We start from the raw sequence: 19,301 nt of genomic DNA, 5'->3' as shown, positions 1-19,301 counted from the left end.
TGTGTGTGTGTGTGTGTTTTGTGTGTTTGTGTGTACCTTAGCAACTCTTCTTTGACAAGGAGCAAGGAACGTGCCTTTGGGAATTTTGCCAAAAGGCAAACCATTAAAAATATAACACGTCAGCATGGACTCAAAAATGGGTCATGGGAACCTCGCTACAGAGCTGGCAATAGCTGTGAAAAATTAATGCGCTTTGCCAAAAATATGCAGAAGCCCTGGGGGTTGCAAGGCCCTATTAGAAATGATTAACTGAGAATTATATATCTGGTACTCAAGTGCGATTCCTTTTATCATTATCAGTAGCAACAGCAGTATTAGTATTATTAGTATTTTGTACTTCAATATTTTTTGAAAATAGCCAAAAGAGTTAAAGTAGCAAAAATAGAAATAATGTTTGCATTTTTGGTCTCCCCTCCCAGCCCCTCAGATCTTTGCCTATAATGACATGCCCAAAATAGGGAAGTGCAGTTGAAAGGATATAAATGGCTGATACAATAATATTATTGAATTCCTTTGTATTTAGACTGTAAAGGAACACAGAGTGACTCCAGTGTCTTTTTTCCAGTGAGTATTACTTCAGCCTTCACAACCTGGAGAGAGACTTCTTTCTGAGGAGGAAGATGGACACCCAGGGGTTCCTCCCCATCTCTCTCATCGCCAGCTTCCACAGAGTCCAGGCTCTCACCACTGACGTCAGCCTCATCGTGGCGGTAAGACATTCTATCCCTTCATGCCTAGCGGTGGGTTAAGACTGCAGCATACTCCTTTCGAGAACGAAGTTCGGCAGGTCAATAAGAACAAAATGGCGTCATTGCAGAGCAAAAGAGCAAACATATTGCCTTGCTGAAGTTCAATTTGGTAGTTCTTGGACCTCCAAGATTTTCTTAATAAAATAAAATGTCACTCAGTCTCAAACTCTAAACATTTAACTGAAACCTATTATCTCTTGTATGATGCTATGCCCATATATAGTAAATTGAAACACGTGGGCTTCAATGGGAGCTCAGTTCACACGCACGCACATAAATGTACAAAAAATAAATAAATGAATGGCCGTTCCAAAAGGATACCGTAATGTATTTATGTGTTGAAATGAATTGGTGTTCTTTAATTCTGTCCAGGCTCTGAAGAGCAGCACAGAGGTGGAGCTGGTGGAGGACAAGGTGAGGTGTAAGGTGGACCCAGAGCGCTGGCCCATCCCTGCTCTTCCCGCTGTAGGTTCCCCTCGCACCGATTTCTCCCAGCTCATCAACTGCCCAGAGTTTATCCCTGGGCAAGCCTTCACCTCCATGACCACCGGTTAGTCAAACAGCTGAATATGAACATAATCACCAACTGAACCCCCTACCAATCTGTTTACCTACTGGGGTAAAAGTATCAATTAGCATTCACCATTCGTCAATGCTAATGGAAGGGTTGGTAATTGGGAATGTGAAGCAGGACGTTTGAAAGAGCATCTGTGCCCAGTCAACTATATTAAGGTAAATCTCTAGTCCATGCATTAATAACTGGAAATTACCATGTAATCTTAAACAGATGTAAGGGGCCATTATTGCACAATGACTTGTAATTACTAAGTAATATTCAAGTAAAAATAAGTGCTTTCACCAGTGATTGTATTGTTATAAAATAGTTATTTGGTAACTAGTGGTAAATGGCAGTGACTGTTAATACCATAACAGTGATAACTGTAGATTGGTAATATAATGTAATTTATGTGCAATTAATGACCCTCAATATAACAAGTTACCAGTTATTCACATCATGTAACTCAAGACGTTCTTCTTCATCCTGTGACAGTAAATTCGCCTCCTGTGAAGGAGACTTCATCAGAGTCCACTGAGCCTAAAGCCCCAGTCGAGAGCACTTCCCCCCAGGAAACCGAAACGCTTAAAGATGTCTCCAAATCTCCCCCTTCTGACCCCCAACCTGACCCAGATGATTGGATACAAGTGGAGAAACGCCACCGCCAGCCTTCTGGCAAGGCTAAGGTACTGAGCTGGCGTTTAAAGTGCCTAGTTAAATCAATCAGATTTGTTATTTGTTTGTTTTATCATGCTACTACCAGATGGGTGAGCTTTAGGACCACACTTGGGAACATGTGGTCTATCTACATCTTGTTTTCCTCTTGTCGTTTTTTATGTGTCATTTCTACTCATGTCTTCGTTTCTGTTTCCCATCACCTCTGGTCCCTGGCAGCATATCAGTGATGATGTGTCTGCTATCAGCACTTCCCCTCTCCCAGTGTCCCAACCTGACTGTCCCCTTCATGCAGTTGAGTACTCTTCTCCTGCTGTCACCTCCCCTCTTCTCACCCTGCTATACTGCTCGACCACTTCTGCTTTTCTTTTCTCTCTCTGTGCTGCGGTTCCCTAGTCCCTTAAACCGACGTGTGAAAATACAAGAATGCAGCAAGCAGCTTATAAAGCCTTCCTTATGTCAGATTCAAAACGGCAGTGCCAGTACCTACTGACGTTTGTCAGTTCAACGGTCAAAGCTTAGCACGTGTTAAGTCAGACTAACATAAACCCTTGACTTCCGGTCGAAGGACTTAAGATATAAGAGCACTTTGTCAAGTTATGGGAAAGTAAGTGTCTTCTGGTCTGTGGAATGTAAAATAAGAGCACACTTGATCTATAATGTGCTGTTTGAGCATTGAGTCACATTTATGCCGCTGCACCAATATAAGTGGTAGCGTCTACAATGGAACTCTATTTGCATATTTCCATGTACGTCAACAGTAATACAGTGTCAGCCGTTTCTGACGACATCGGGGATCCCCGTATCTCCATATTTAGTTGATCGGTCATATGGTAGTGGGTACCGCACTGGGTACTCAGAGAATGGGTACAACGGGTGACAACAAGTACAACATGTACAACAGGTATTGAATAACCAGGTGTGGCATTCATTCCCAACTTCGTTCCCGATTTACATCGTTCCCGACTTGCGTGGTCCCTGAGTAGGCCGGTGCTCAGAGGGCACTGGTCTAGTTTAATTTTAAGTATAGTAAGAAAACATCATTTGAATCCTAAATCCCTCATTCTCTATTAGGCCAATGTTAAACTTTCATTTAATCATTATATCAGATTCCTGAAATAACTTTTTGGACATAGCATACACACAGCATAAAATAAAAAGCACGGATATAACAAGGAAGACACTAGCCTACACACAGTACAGTGTGTAGGCATTAACATAGAACACATTAGGACAGTAGACACTATTGCACATGCACAGTCATAACACAAGTCATAATCCTATGTCTATTTCTTATCTTTTTAACTATCTGTGACCCCATACACAGGAGCACGGCAAGGTCCCCCAGCCCGACGTGCCCGCTTGTCCATCCACTGCCCCACAGGCAGTAGCAGACCAGGAGGAGCTGGACTTCCTGTTTGACGAGGAAATGGAACAGATGGCTCCCAGGAAGAACCGCTTCACCGACTGGTCCGACGATGAAGACTCTGACTACGAGCTGGATGATCAAGACGTCAACAAGATTCTCATCGTAACACAGACTCCACCACACCTCCGCAAGCACCCTGGGGGCGACCGCACGGGGAACCACGAGTCACGCGCTAGAATCACGACCGACCTGGCCAAGGCCATCAATGACGGACTGTACTACTATGAGCAGGATCTGTGGACCCCTGAAGACCAGGCTGAGTTCACCAAGGTGAGGGTTGTAGGATCGTATCCAAGATTGGCTTTTGTGCGTTCTTGTCTCTGGCTAGACTTAAGCCTAAACAACATTCTCTAGTACAGTTGGGTGGGATTTGCCACAGGGGACTATTTAAAAGTAAACTCGTCCCATCAGGCACTGCTACGATGTTAAAACAAACTGCAAATTATTTGCAATACATATTTGACCTATATCTATAAGAGAATAACATTTCAGTCCAGAATCTGTAAAAAAAAAAAAAAAGCAGAAACCGAAAAGTATTCAGCTTTGATTTAAAATATTTTTTAACAGATATGTGTTGCATAGAAACTGAATGTTTATTCTCCACATTTAGTTTCTGCTCTGTGAACATAAAGCTGAGGATATCCTATTTAAAAGCTCAAGTATTACAAGTACTTTGCACATTTACTTTCAAACATAAAGCAGCTTGTTGCTCCATTCAGCTGCTCTACACTTAAAGGCCATCAGGGAACATCACGACAATCCTTGTGTGTCAGATTTATTACAGAGGGACTTTGGCAGCTGCGGGGAGTGAGATGTACTACTCTTTTCTCTGTCAGGTGCTGGAGCATTATCTCTCATACTTAGCAATCTTCTTATAATTGATCCATACAAGGATTGTTTGTTTGTACACCGTAGTCTTACTTCCTAACTTTCTAAAGTGTCATCACACCAAGTTGTGCATCAGGCTTTGAATTATCGGATTCACTTATCCTGAATGACTTTCATGGGCATGCCAAAGAAGAATTGCTTTGTATTCTAGCTTGCAACTATGACAAGTAACCAATAAGAAGTCCAAGGGTCAATGCCACCCAGAAATAAGATACAACTTGATTTCTGCTATCTGTCCCTGTTCTGAACTTTGTGACCTGTTCTTAATGCTTACAGTTTGTAGCTGCACTGTGAAAACACTGAGGTTCTAATGTTAGCATCCAGCTGCCCTCCAGTCGCTCAGCTAGAGCTCCTCTGCCGGGGTAGTCCTTTTCTCCGTTCCATTCCACAATATTTGATGACTTCCTTGACCCCTCTCTCTATCCTTAATTCCATCACTTTATGTGGCTACTGCCTTGTTAACATCTATACTAGTTTTATTTTTCTTGTTTTAATCCATTCTTGATGCACATTTCTTTTTTAGGGATGTTTGGCTGGTAAGGCCTGCCCTTATTCTTTTCTTAAGTGAATGCCCTGCTTCACGTTCACAGTTACACAAATTCATATCCTGAAACCTTCCACGGTACGCATAACATTTACCGATTAGGCATTTAGCCAACACTCATCCATAGCCAGATTCAATCGTGACAACCACTGTCTACTGTAGTCCTCCACTGGCATGACTATCAGATCAAGTTGAAGGGAAATGAATTAGCACACAACCTAGCAAACTTAACGTGATAGGATGAAATGTGGGTTGAGCCCTGGATGTATCCACTGTCGAGGGTTATAAAAATGCCACTTAAAACCAGGCCCTGCTGGAGTTGAGGCCAAAGAGCATGCTGACCTATAGACTTTCTGACTGGAGCTGTTCAACTCGGCACCACAGCATATAGATACTGCCAAAAATACATCCCTATTTATCGCCTCTCTGCTGTACGGGCCTCCTTGGAACTACGTGTGTGTGTGTGTGTATGTCATACAGCTGCCTCTTGAGCTGACCCCCTTTCTTTAAGGCCAGCCAGTCGGTAGACTCTGCCTGTTCAGGAACAATAATATAGGTTACAGTGTTGATTTGTGAAACGGCTGTCATGGTTAACGTCGTTGGTAAGCCAGCCTGCAGGCTTGAAGCAGAACAAAAAAAGTAGAACAAGTTTTTGCCTCTGGGGGCACCACCTTTTTTTTTTGTGTAGAAACAGGAACTCAATTTGACTCCTCCCCTTTCTTAGTCCACTTCCTCCCGGGTGCTTCTGTGTTTATTCCTACTAACAACAACACTGCATGTTTAGGGCAGTGGTGCTGACAGATTCTGCTGTTAGCAGATTAGGTCATGTCTTGTGCATATATGGGATCAACCAACTAAAAGATTCAAACGTGTAGCAGCAAGGACGCAAGCGGTGCCCGCTGACGAGTAGTTCGGATATCCAGTTGTCCAGAACCGCTATTCCAACCAATATGCCCATATATGGGCATTCCAATATATGGGCATGTACTGATGACATCAGGGTTAGAGTCCTACTTACGATGAGTCCACTCATGGTAGTGATAGGGGCTTTGGATAAAAATATCAACCAGGAATAATTAGTTAAGAATATTACAACAAAACACTACACTATAAAAATACTACTGATATTTATACTATATACTATTTTATCAGCGTACACGTTTATCAGCTGTATGCGGCCATGGATTTTAGCACCGTCAGCTCATCTGTTGGTCAAAGGTTGTCAGTAATATGCATCCGTGTGTGAGAATCATTTCACCTGAGCACATACACCAAGGTCACCTATGTGTTTTTTTTCTCTCGGTTACACGGACGTGTAAAGTTCAAAGTCTGCTGCGTATCATCACAGCTGCTGTTTGTCACACAGGCCTGCCTGTCTTGCCTAGGATTATGGGACCTCTGATGTGATTTCCTCCTCATAGCCAACTGTGTTAACAGTATTAATATTAGTTAATATTAGTTAATATTAGTATTTCTATAAAATAGAAAACATCAGTGTCACATCATGTACAAATGTGTGGCAGAGTGTAGTAGAATAACAAACCGCAGGCAAGATCCAGTAGATACATGATCAGTACGCCATAAGGCAAAAAGAACGACATGACATACTTTATGTTAACAGATGAAAGTGCAGGTGTAGATGCAGGGTTAGATATCATTTTATCATTTAAATGAGTTGCACAATTCAGTCACATTCATATCCCGCAGCTGCATGTTGACTTAAATTAGATGGCATTTAGTTGATTTGTGCTTATCCAGAGTGACTCCAATGTTCTGCTGTCCTCCACAAAGTGGCCGCTTTCAAGATGTTTTGGCCATGATCTCTGGATTGGTCCAATCTGCTCAGTTCAAAGCTTGTTGGATGCGTGACTTTGAGGACATTAAGCATGCAATAACCTTTTCTGGTTATTTGGGTTTTCTAGGGGAGGCGAGATCCTAGTTGGGCAGGCGACCGCCACCGCCTGTCCTGCCTCTACAGTGGGTACGCCACTGCCTCCACATAAATGGAAGATGAACGATGAGACTGAATTTGAACTGGTCCCCCACCAGTTAAAACAGTATTTTGGGTTACAAAAGCCCAAAAAATATTTACTAGTTTATATGACTAAATAAAATAAAAATCTTCCAAATGGCTATAGTACAAGGTTGAAAGGTGCTCATAAAATGCTGAATGGCAGTCATTGTGTACTTTTTAATACAAAAGCCCAAACCTAATTAATATATGAAATGCAGTGACTTCAGTCTTGACTTTGCAACTTTGAAAGCCTTTCTATTTCAGGAATGATATTTTCCAGGTCTCGCCTCTGGTCGCTGAAATGTACAAAACGTTTATTCATGAGTTCAAAGCCCTGGAGTATTTAGTTGATGAAATTACTGTATTTGATTAGTCTTAGACCACTCATAAATCTCTTTTTCAGTTTCAAGAACAACGACACTGCTGTGATCTCAGTCTGTGCCCTGGGATGTCTTCCCATGCTGACTTGGTGTGTATTTCTGTGTTCTGTAGCAGGAAGTGGAGAACTTTAAGAAGCTGAACCTGATCAGTCAAGATGAGTTCAACACTCTCACACCCAAAGTGCCTCTCGACCCAAACCAGGAAATCCCGCTCCCGCCAATGCCAGGTTACTTGACAACCTCACTTTACAGTCACTTTGCACATAATACAACCTTTCTGTCCTGTTCTTTATACATAGTGTTCAGATTTTACCTGGTAATCCAAAATGCTCGTAGTAATGCAGTTTTCCATGCAAAAAAAACAAAGTTATTTAGTCAGGAAAACATTGACTTTGCAGTGAGCACTGATGCCCTTTAACAGCAAACCCTTGCTTCAAGTTTTGCATATTGACTTTACCCAGTACAGCCGCAATCTCCCTACTGTCATGTTCCTATCACTGAAGAAACTGGGCTTAAAGTGCCATGATCATGAGCAGGAGAAATATTTTTTCATTCTTGGTTTTACCCTTTGCAGCCAGTTTGAGGATTCAAACTGTCAACATTGTGGTTACAAGCCTGTTTCTCTGAATTCTGGGCACACTCTTATCACATTCATGTGATTTAAGCCTTCGTCACTGTACCTCACACATTACATTCAACTTTGACCTGAAAAACTGAATGCCCACGAGGCAATTTGCCATGCAAGATATCTGTATGTTCACATTTCAAGATCAGCACATGATGAGCATGTTGGTTTAGCTTGGCCAAGGTGTTCACATGACATGTAACATGACCCACATGTCTCTCTCTCCTTCCCTTTCCTCTCAACTGTGTACTGTATAATAAATCAGTGTAATGTATATTAGAATATGTATATTAAACATGAGACATATCACTTTATCTCTCTCTTTCCTGTATACTGTAGTTTGGAGCAGAAATACCATAACTATAAGCTTTAATCACTAACACCGTTTTCTTTACCAGTCGAAATGGTGGAGGTGGCCCACTCTCTGCCCACCTCTGTCCCAGGATCCCCCAGTGCCCACCAGCCCAGGACTCCCCGAACCCCGCGTACCCCAGGACGCCAGGACCCCAACAAGACGCCCCGCTTCTACCCTGTCATGAAGGACAGCGGGAACATTGACGGCAAGGTGAATACTGTCAGGTTTTGTTCCATTCTATGTAATTTTACAAATGACAGAAGCGCTTATTTATGCTTTCCGTTTACATTCCACCCAGTTGCAACCAGTTTTCCATCACCGTGCCTTCTCTTGTATTGTATTAGTGTGTTGTACATTACCATGTGGGTTTTGCATAGATGCTTCAGTGTGATGTTGAGTTAAGAACAGACTGCTACGTGCTTTGCATGTTTCCTGATGTTGCTGACCTGTATGTTTACCCTGCTTTGCATATCTGGGGCTTGCTGCTTCAAGTTAATCCAAATTATGTCTAGTAAGCAAGCAATGCTGATGAGTATAATAAATTGATGTTCAAGTAATGTTCTATGATTACCCATACTTTTTGTATGGTTGCATAGTTCACACTGTTGTGTGGAACCATGTGGAAACCCCACCTAAATGACACCTAAATAGGATTAATAAACCATTCAAGGTATTTATTCATTTATCATATCATTACTTACACACTTTGATACCTAGAATCCACCCAGTACAACCACAATCTTCTACTGTTCCGGTGTAGTCACACTGGAGTATTTTCTCTGTATTTTGTGTTGATATTTGAACTGTTTGGTTGCACCTATATATGTCTATGAATTGAATACCAAGGACCCCAATGGAAACCGCAAGGGACTTTTTAGACAAAGTATTATAAATGTAATTGTGATGTTAAATTTTGTTTTGCCTAATAAAATATTCAATCAAGCAACTGGGAAAGAGAAATTTTGCTAATTAGCAGTTTGACAGTAATTGTTTAGGGACATCAGGGTTTTTGATCACACATTTTTCACATCTAGTCTTGGGATTCAAACTGACAACGTTATGGCCATGCGGCCAATTCCCTTAACTTTGTCTTGACTTCCTCCCAGCTCAGGATAGGAGCATCAGCGAAAATGCATTAAATGTAAAATGCTTGGTTAATTATATATTTTCTCCTTGTGTTTTTCTGTGTCAGACACCCAGGAAAAAGAAGACTCGTCATAGCTCCAACCCCCCCGAGGAGCAGCACATTGGTTGGGTGATGGACGTCCGTGAACATCGCCCTCGCTCTGCCTCCATCAGGTCTGCTGCTAGAGGTCTTATAAAGCTATAGTGATGGATTTCTGTGGTGTAATAATGTCAAGACATTGAATTATACATGTTACCTTCGTAGTAGTACCGCAGTAGTACCTTCAAATCGTTCGTTTGCGACGACACAGCACTAGTAATCAGAAGGTCACTGCTGAACCCCGGTCTATGTGTCGACGTGTCCCTGAGCAAGACACTCAATCCCTAGCCTGAAAGAGCGAGCCCTATCGATTGTCTTGAAGGGCGGATCCAAACCCAGGCGGTTGGATTCTAGCGCCGCTTCCTATTGCTTCACCAATCTATGTCCCCGCCCCCCCCCCCCCCCCCCCCCGGCCTGTGCACGGAGCACGCTGACGTCACCAAATGTAGAGCGACGCCCCTCTGCACTCTGATTGGTTAGGAGATAACAAGGTCCTAAAACCACCGTTCCTGCATGGTTCTCCCAGGCTTCTTTTCTTTTGAAACAAAAAAAAAAGGCATGGGTTTCCGAGGCTACTCAATCCCTAACTGCTCCCCCTGAGCACTCATCATAACCATCTGAGCAGCCATCAGCTGGGTGAAACTGAGTTTCCGCTAACAAAGGTCTCCCTTCAATCTCACCTGATAACAACTCCTCCCTTGCTAACCTGATGGCAATCAAGTCTGATAACAACCCCTCCTTTATTTCTCCTGTCATGTCAATCATTGACGTATACTTGTCATTTGTGCTTTGTCCCTTATCCCTTCATCACCCCTCCACCCTCATCCCTTCCTCCTCTCATCCCTCCAATGCTCCTTGCCCCATCATCCCTCCATCCCCACATCCCTCTTCCCACTCATCCCTTCTTCTCTCCTTTCTCTCATCCTTCCATTCCATCATCCCTCTTCCCACTCATCACCATCACAGTTCTTGCAGATAAAAATATACAACTCACAACTCTTCTACATTTGTTTGTGAATTGTGAATTTGACTAGTGAATGTCAGTTAGGAATATATCCATTTTGAATATCAATTCCCTACTTTGTCCTCCGCCTTGACTATTCTTTGATTCATCTTAGTCTTTCCACTCCCCTTGTTGCGTCTCTTATCCCAAATCCTCATCTTCTCCATCTCTCCCCCTCCACAGCAGCTCTAATGCCTCTCCGTCAGAGGGAGCCCCTCTGTCAGGCAGCTATGGCTGCACCCCCCAGTCTCTGCCTAAGTTCTGGCACCCCTCCCACGAGCTGCTTCGCGACAATGGATTTACTCAGCAGGGATATCATAAGTACCGCAGACGATGTCTCAATGGTATGCAGAGATCCCACACAAATACATATACTTGTAGATCTAATTAAGAAACACTCAATGAATTTGATGAATAATATGATTTGAATGTGTTTATTCAGTGGTTTCGTAATCAATGGGATAAACATAAAGCTGATGTTATGCATGTATTTATTTTATGTGGACCATTTCAGAATGTGAGATGAAGCATGTGTTTGATGTGGACCATTTCAGAATGTAGGATAAAGCCAAACAATATATGAACGATGAACCTCACCTACATTGTGCTAAAAAACACCTAACCCCTGTTTTATACTTATATGAAAACAGCTGATCTACAAGCTCAGTTGTGAGCATGTACATCTGCTATTTTCTCGATTCGTTTTTTATAATGGTATGACCAAAATAGGGATGCCAAGTTGAAAGTGGTTAATGCATGCCTGGCTACCTGCCCAGGATCTCCATTACGTTTTCATATACTGTACATGTTGTGCTGTATTTCTGCAAAGTATATTGGCGGACACACACACACACTCACACTCACACTCACACTCACACACACACACACACACACCCCCACACACACACTGAGTGACAGTGAGGCTGTGACTGACTGCTATGTTGTGTTGCAGAGAGGAAGAAGTTGGGGGTTGGCCAGTCTCAGGAGATGAACACACTCTTCAGGTTCTGGTCCTTCTTCCTGAGGGACAACTTCAACAGGAAGCTGTATGAGGAGTTCAAACAGTATTCCCTGGAAGATGCCAAAGAAAACTACAGGTATTGTACGGAACACATATACTCACCATGACACATTCACACACAGCCTGGAAAACTTCTATGCTATTTTTGAGATAGCTATGGTGTAGTATGCTATGTTTTGCTAGGTTTTAAGATTTATTATGCTACTGTGTTAAGCCTGATTCATGCTTCCGGTGGTGTGTTAGGTATCTGGCATGCACATCGATATGATGCAAACGCAGACTTTGTGTGCATAGACGTTGTCGTGCATCGTCGTGATTGGCTAGCTAGTAGAATACAAAAGAAAAGACAACTACAGAAGAAGTCTGTTGCCATTGATGATGAAGAGGTTCACTATGTTCTTTGAGCTGCTCTGTAATAACTATGAAATGACATTTACGGAGCACGCCCTCACCATCAAGAAAGCAAGAAGCATGAATCAGGCTTCAGGCCGTCCACCAAAGAGTCTTTTCCTAGATGAGAACGCAAGGTATGCTTCTAAACGCTCATCCAAAAACCCAAATTTGAAAAGAAATTCAACTTTGGGTGACCAAATAAAATGCATGGCTCAGCACAGAATAGACGCTCAGTGCCTCGTCAAGCTGCTGGCATTTCGAGAGTAGCGTAAATAAGCGGCACTCCCATTGAAAACAATTAAAAACAAATGCTGCGCCCAGAAGAAGGAAAAAAACACGTTGGTGGTCTTTCTAAAGTTTCTAAAGTTAACTATGCTATGATCGTCTGTTCTGTCCCACTGCTGTACTTGTGTGTTCCTCTGGATAAGTACTTCAGTGCGTCAAAGAAACCATTCAGTTGTATTTCTGGCAGTGCGACAAGTTGCGAGCTTGTATGTTCAATACACAACACAATGCGCAACCAAGTATAAATCAGGCATTAGGGTGCCTCACTGCAGCATTTTTGCCCAGGGCAATTTGTATGCACCTGCCAACTAGCTGACACTCTTCTCTCAATGTGTGTGTGTGTGTGTGTGTGTGTGTGTGTGTGTGTGTGTACACAGGCGCTTGTTTGTCATCCTAGGGCTGGTTGTGTGAACCGATTGCATAATATTCCCAACAGCTGTTTATGGAACTAACATTCTGAATCAAGCTAAAACATGCCAGCTAGTCTGTCCGGTTTCTCCTCATGGATCAAAGAGTCAGTCTATGTGAACTTAGAACAAATATTACACTGTTCTGAGATGCTCTTCATAGCATGGAGGCAAGCAGTTTTGGCATCATAACAACCAAAAAGGAACACACACTGTACACGCAATGATGCCACATGACCCCCCCATTGAAAAGATATCTCTGTCCAAAGACTAGATATCATAGGTCTACCGCGTCCCTACCTTAAAGCACATTTATTTTTTATTTTTATATATTGAGCACGAAATCTTGCTTTCTGTCCACTTTTTATTTTATTTTTTTCCGGCAGTTTGACAGTTATGTATTTACACAAGAATGAAGAAATGTGCAGGCCTACTTTGAAACAAGAATTGCATTGTTGTATGACAATAAACTTGAACTTGAACATTGCTTTTCCCTGCAGGTACGGGCTGGAGTGCCTGTTCCGATTCTACAGCTATGGTTTGGAGAAGAGATTCAGGATAGATCTGTTTAAGGACTTTCAGGAAGAGACCCTCAGAGACTATGAGAGAGGTAACCATATCGTACACGTAATGTTCCGCTAACCACGTTTAATTTGTGCCTACTATTATTTTAACCAGGATGCACATGGGCAAACAGAATCTAATGTCACAACTACTACTTAGAGTGAACCAGTTATGTAGTGCTGTATTGAATCACTCCAATATGGAGGCATATCAATATTCGAGTGATCCAATCGCTCACTTAACCATGGTTACCTACGTAACCATCGTTCTACATGGCATGGTACCAAATGCAAGTTGAACTTGACGTAGGAAACTTAGCTTATTTTATTTACCCACTACATTAGTTAATTCTAATTTACCAGTTAACTATTTTACCAGGGAACTTTGTTCACAGAATTGAGACCAATCTTATACTGCCAGTCTTTATTAGAGAAGGAAACCATACCAATCACCACCCAGATTTACCAGCTTGTGTAAAATCCAGACCCAGGTGGTCACCCAGTTTCACTATTTCAGGTAGTCATTTGTCTTGTTAGTTTTTAGCCCGGTAAGACTTAATTCATTACATTTTATTCTCCTGTTGCCATTTACCCCCAGGTGTATATTCCCTGTCACTGCAAAGTGACAACCTCTACTGTTGGTCTTGGGGAGGATGTAGACAATTCAAAATTAACGTCTGCATACTGTGGCTTTAAGGGCTCCCAGTCAGAGCTTTATTTGTTAACATTTCGACTAAAAAGTGGTCTTCAGAATGAAGCATAGACAAACAACACTAATCATATAGTTACAGGATGTAGACAACTACATGTCTCCTCTCCTCCTATTACAATTGCATTTGTTGGAGTGCCTGGCCACCGTGGAGGAATTAAACTTTATTTTTAAAGATACAGCCTTAAAAAGGAAGAAACATAGCTGGTTCTATCACCTCTTCTGTGTCATAACCTCTGGGTCAGTTAAATGTTCACCACTACTTTGCTATGCAGGGACTACCAAGGGATCTTTGGCTATTTCTATATTTGTACTACCTCCATTTTTATGCTCCCAAGTCCCACTTGACTCAACACAGTGCACCAGTATCGTTAGTAGTACTTCTCAGTATTTGACCCACCTAGAAGGCTCACTTGCCAGAAGCTAATCCCTGGTAAGTGAATGGCCGCTTGCTATAAAGGAATGGATTAAAATAAGTTTCCCAATGCTCTCAGCCTCAGTTGTTGTGACTCACTGAAGCAGAATGCTTGACTTAGGGATTGCCGGTCAAGTCTTGCCATTACATTCCAGCTGAGTTGATTTTTGTGTTCAGTAGAACCTTGCTCTTTCACATCATACCAGTCCGGAATGGTGGTCTGTCTCACCAGTAAAACATTGGCATCCTTGAAGCATGTTTATCACCAAGCCAATTTGTCAGTTTCAAAATATGAACTGTGTCTGTGAATGTACTGTATTTAAGTGTCCTCTGAGCAATGTGGCTTGCACTTGTATTAATTACATATGTTAAGAAATAAAATCAATCATCATAATGAAGGATTTCATGCCCGTTTGGATAAATTAGAGTAGCTGCCTGCTGGTTTGAGTGAAATCAAACGTGGGAGCAAACATGGAAGCTAACGATGCTATGCCTCAAATCCTCTTTTATTTAATGCAAAAAAAGTCAATGGCCTGAAGGTGCGCTAGAGAAGAAGGAGCCTTTTATAATGAATAAAGGTTGGTCTGAATGGTGAAATGCATAAATGCATGGTGGTAGGGGGAGGGACTTATGGCGGAACATTTTTATTGGGGCGGGGGTGGACCTCAATATACCTTGGTCAGACATTGATGACTCAATTCTTATATATTTTAAAATAGATGTTATTTTATATTATGACGACTCATAATCTTAAATAGTAACTGAAAATGTGCCTAAAGGCAAATTTATTCTTTGTCATGCAATACTGTTGTATGACACAAATGGCATAGAAGAAATGGATTTTACAAAGCTGTTGAGCATGAAGGGTCAATTAACAGCAATCATTTTGCAACGCAGAAGTATTTTTTTTGTCTAAGAGTTTTGATTGATCTGTTTTTTTTGTTTTCACACTTTTCCAGGCCAGCTGTATGGTCTGGAAAAGTTCTGGGCCTTCCTGAAGTACTCCAAGGTAAAAAACCAGCCCATAGACCCAAAGCTGCAGGAACACCTTGGAAAGTTTAAGAATCTAGAGGACTTCAGGGTGGAGGTGAGTAATGTTATGTATTTTAGAGATAAATGTTATTGCCGTCATTTAGGTCGTCATCAAGTGGTCAGAATTTGTTTTCAAGTTAATAAAAAACCTATAGAGAGCATCTACTTGTTCATGACCAGGATTAACATTTAAAGGCCAGGGAAGTCAAACGGTACACCTGATAAGTGAGCCACGAAGGGTGAAATCAGAAAATCGGGGACAAATGTTTTGCTTTTTCAGCCTCTGCTCTGACAATTCCCCTGTCCCCCTCTGTGGGAGTGCATTCATGAAACCATGTGATCTTGATCATAGGCCTTCACTGCTAAAGCGTAGCAATAATGAATCCTGCTTTGCATTCACTGAAGCAACAAATCAACACAAGAAAGCTTGACTGTCCCACATTACCTGATGTCTCAATTTGCAGGGCTTGAACATTTGTCCTCAGTGTCTCGCTACTTTAAACATTCGGGAAAAGGAAAAACATTAAATACAAATAAATAAAATAAATGAAAAAAGTAATTGAAAAAACATAGGAAGGACAATATCAGACACCGGAACCAGGAACATGGTTAAAATGGAGTTTGAAGTTATAATGGGTTTATATAGGGGGGCTCTGATAAAATGGATATCAAATATCTATCAAGCAACATAAAAACTGTCGGGTGCAAACAAAAGCCAGAGTAGACGTTAAAATGACAACAAACAGGTTTGAACGTGAAATATCCCTTTAACTGATTATTCAGCCATTCAGCCTACCATCAGGATAATATACCCAAAATAAGATGTGAGTAACTGTGAAAGGGATAGCCCTAGAATGTCTGTGATCTTACATACATTTCATGTATTTCAAATACACAGTCATAGATCACCCTCGTCGACGCCCTGTGTAGTGACGATCTGCGCGGCCGTAAAAGTGCTCTAAACTCCATCTGTACTCACCCAATAATTAATTCCTAAGACTTGGAGTCATATTTTGTCCTCTAGTTTCATATCCATTTGAAAGTTCTGCCAGAAAACGTGTGTTTAGTCAAATATCTCCACTTTTCCACGAGCTGCACACGGACGACTTTCTGTACGGGGCGAGGGGCCTGGAATGAGTGCAGGACTGATATATGTAAACTTCCTTTAGGACGCACAAATGTTTGGGACACACAATTGGCAGATGGAGTGATTCATTACCCCGCACCAATCACAAGCACCTGTCAATTGTGTTCCCCATTCGTTTGTGCTTCCCTGTGTCAATTTGTTATGACGTTTGTGATGACAAGAGGATGTTTGTGTAAATTCGGTCCATCACTCAAGTCGCGCCCCCTAGCCCCGTACAGAAAGTCGTCCGTGTGCAGCTCGTGGAAAAGTGGAGATATTTGACTAAACACACGTTTTCTGGCAGAACTTTCAAATGGATATGAAACTAGAGGACAAAATATGACTCCAAGTCTTAGGAATTAATTATTGGGTGAGTACAGACGGAGTTTAGAGCACTTTTATGGCCGCGCAGATCGTCACTACACAGTGCGTCGACGAGGGTGATCTATGACTGTGTATTTGAAATACATGAAATGTATGTAAGATCACAGACATTCTAGGGCTATGAAAGGGAGAGGTGGCGTTAGTGCATGACGTGTTTGATCCTCCTTGGCGATGACTGCTCTGTAGACTGTTACTGATGGATCTCTGTGTCTCCAGCCACCCATGGGTGAGGAGGGTGGCAGGAGAAGACATCACTCCAACTCAGCTGGGGACGAAGGGAGGCGTAGACGACAACCCTCCAACCTTACCACTAAACCAACACAGGCTTCCACCAACAAATCCTCTTCCGCCACTAGTACCACCAGTCAACCTTCTATTACCCCACTCTCCAGTGCCACTACCACCACTACACAAGCCCAGAACACACCCAAAGAAAACATTCAGAAAGCTGCTGCTCCCGCCCAGGGAAAAAAAGCTGAGGCCGGAACTGGTAATGCCAAAAAGGAAAGTCGTGCACCAAATAAATGAACCTCCTCCCAATCTTCTGGAAGAAGTAGAGAGATACAGATAGAGTGAAAAAGAAGCACTCAGTGCAGAGTTATGAGCTTCAAGAGCAGTATTTTCAGTGGCATGCAGTCTAGTTATGAAAAGACTGCTTCAGGATGATTCTTAACTTAAATCTCATTGGGTTTCATTGAGTGAGTTTTCTTTTATTAAAGCAAGCAAAGACACAGGCGGGCTTGAATGAAGTTATCATTGTGCTCGACAGCTCTTAAAATGTTTACAAAAAAATATATTGAAAAAATGCATTCCCTGCATTTCACATTTATTCTCTTCGATGCCATACATTTCAACAAGTGTCAAGACCTTGTTGACCTTCGCAATCTGTAAATGGCGCTCTGCAGTTTTGAAAGAGCTCAACGTGTTGGAATGGTGCAGGGTGTCCTGATTTGCCAAGATTAAGAAATGGATATGTCTTGTTTTTGTGCCTTTGATTTGAGCCACGACGACGAATGACGTTGCTGACAAAATTGTTCCATTCTGACAGTGTTTCTCCCGTCTTAATTGTTATTGGGAGTTTGAAGGTTATTGAAACTGACACTGCTTGCAGCATTGCTCTTATATTAGTGAGGCACATAGGTGCCTTTCCAGAGCTGTTTTTTCTATTCTATTTTCACAATGACAATCAAGTAAACAGCTGCAGTCATAGGCAATTGAAAGACTTGACCCTTAGCTGCTCCTCAAAGATAACAGACGTGTTATTTTTCATTGTGACCGTCAATGCATCATAATTAACTTGAAAAGTAGTGTGAAGTTGTTTTTGATTAAACCCCCAGTGAGTTGAGGGATAGTATTGACAAACATAATTTTAAATGGTCATCTTTCTGGGAAGCTTTACTTAACGTCCAGTTTTAAATCCGGAAGTAGTATAATTTATTGCTGTTGTTTTGTTTTTTGTTTATTGGATTGATTGGTATAGTTTTAGGTAATCTTTGGAGTTTTTATGCTTTTTATGATTTAACATAAATGAAAAAGGAAATATTTCAACTGAAATGGGTGTGAGCTAGCAAAATCAAGTATATTTTTAGCTTTAAGTTTACTTCATATCGTTATGTTTGCGATTTGGTGCTTCTTAGCACTTTAATTGGCTAATTGACCTGCCTTCATGACCGGATATACAAAAAGATTTTAGCTTTGGACTTAAAAATAAATGTACATACTATAAAAAAATATTTGCTATTCATCTTTTATTGTCATTGAATTTAAAAACTTGATGTGTTTTATTTGGTAGTGTGGTTTTTGAGTGTGCTTTAGAATGAAGCTATGCATGTCATTGCCAGAGTTTCATGTCCTGAATTGTAAAATGCAAAAAAATAAATATATAAAGTAACAATTGATTGTGTAAAAATTGACTTATGTGATCTGTTGTCTTTATCAACCAGTTGATTCCATTAAGCCCTCTTTCATTGCAGATTCCCATCTTTGTTTCTTCCCCGTTCTCTTACTCCCATCAGCAAGTCTCCTCTTGCACTGCTCAGCCTGATCAGCAGGTTGAGTGAAGAGTTGAGTTCAAAAGGAAAACAGCTGGATGGCTGAGATACTATGAGAATGGAATCTAAAGCAGTCGTTCTCAAAGTGGATTCTATGGACTCTGAGGGTTCCTTTAGGTGGGTCTAAATTTACCCTCACAAGTCTGTAACTCTTGGCAGTACACGGGTCCATTTGGTTCCATTTGTATCTGTCAGAGTTGAGGAGAGACCTAGAAATGTTAAGGTTTGAGAACCATTGATCTAAATCTAAACTAAACCTTGGCCTAAATATAAAATTATTTGAGGAGTGTCAATTGAGGATTTCATAAGAATAAGATACTTGATGCACACATAATACCTGGAATTTATATAGCACTTTTCTAAGTACTCTAAGACCTAAGTTGCTTAACGTGTTTATGGGGGCCAGGGGGAGAGGAGAGAGAAAGAAAAAAAAACTATTAGGAAAGAGATCAACATGTGGTGATCTCATCTG

The 19,301-nt window shown here is 41.5% G+C and overlaps 1 protein-coding gene across 4 annotated transcripts in view; it reads left to right on the top strand.

Annotated features, from left to right (window-relative positions):
* Positions 1-18,674, top strand: part of larp1b (La ribonucleoprotein 1B) — a 31,690-nt gene extending 13,016 nt beyond the window's left edge. For 3 of the 4 annotated variants that reach the window (XM_080413320.1, XM_080413319.1, XM_080413322.1), the window contains 13 exons: positions 566-710; positions 1,122-1,299; positions 1,801-1,991; positions 2,200-2,274; positions 3,308-3,679; positions 7,348-7,462; positions 8,259-8,425; positions 9,408-9,514; positions 10,627-10,787; positions 11,396-11,540; positions 13,050-13,159; positions 15,196-15,323; positions 16,995-18,674. In XM_080413320.1, coding sequence (XP_080269446.1) covers positions 566-710; positions 1,122-1,299; positions 1,801-1,991; positions 2,200-2,274; positions 3,308-3,679; positions 7,348-7,462; positions 8,259-8,425; positions 9,408-9,514; positions 10,627-10,787; positions 11,396-11,540; positions 13,050-13,159; positions 15,196-15,323; positions 16,995-17,306 — 2,206 coding nt within the window. In that variant the 3' untranslated portion in view covers positions 17,307-18,674. The remainder of the gene's footprint in view (positions 1-565; positions 711-1,121; positions 1,300-1,800; positions 1,992-2,199; positions 2,275-3,307; positions 3,680-7,347; positions 7,463-8,258; positions 8,426-9,407; positions 9,515-10,626; positions 10,788-11,395; positions 11,541-13,049; positions 13,160-15,195; positions 15,324-16,994) is intronic. The other variant, XM_080413321.1, reaches the window with a different exon arrangement.
* The last annotated feature ends 627 nt before the right edge of the window (positions 18,675-19,301 follow it).

Source organism: Gymnoscopelus braueri (genome assembly GCF_963280865.1).
Source record: "Gymnoscopelus braueri genome assembly, chromosome: 19".
NCBI lineage: Eukaryota > Metazoa > Chordata > Actinopteri > Myctophiformes > Myctophidae > Gymnoscopelus > Gymnoscopelus braueri.
This window is presented reverse-complemented; position numbering and strand designations above follow the sequence as displayed.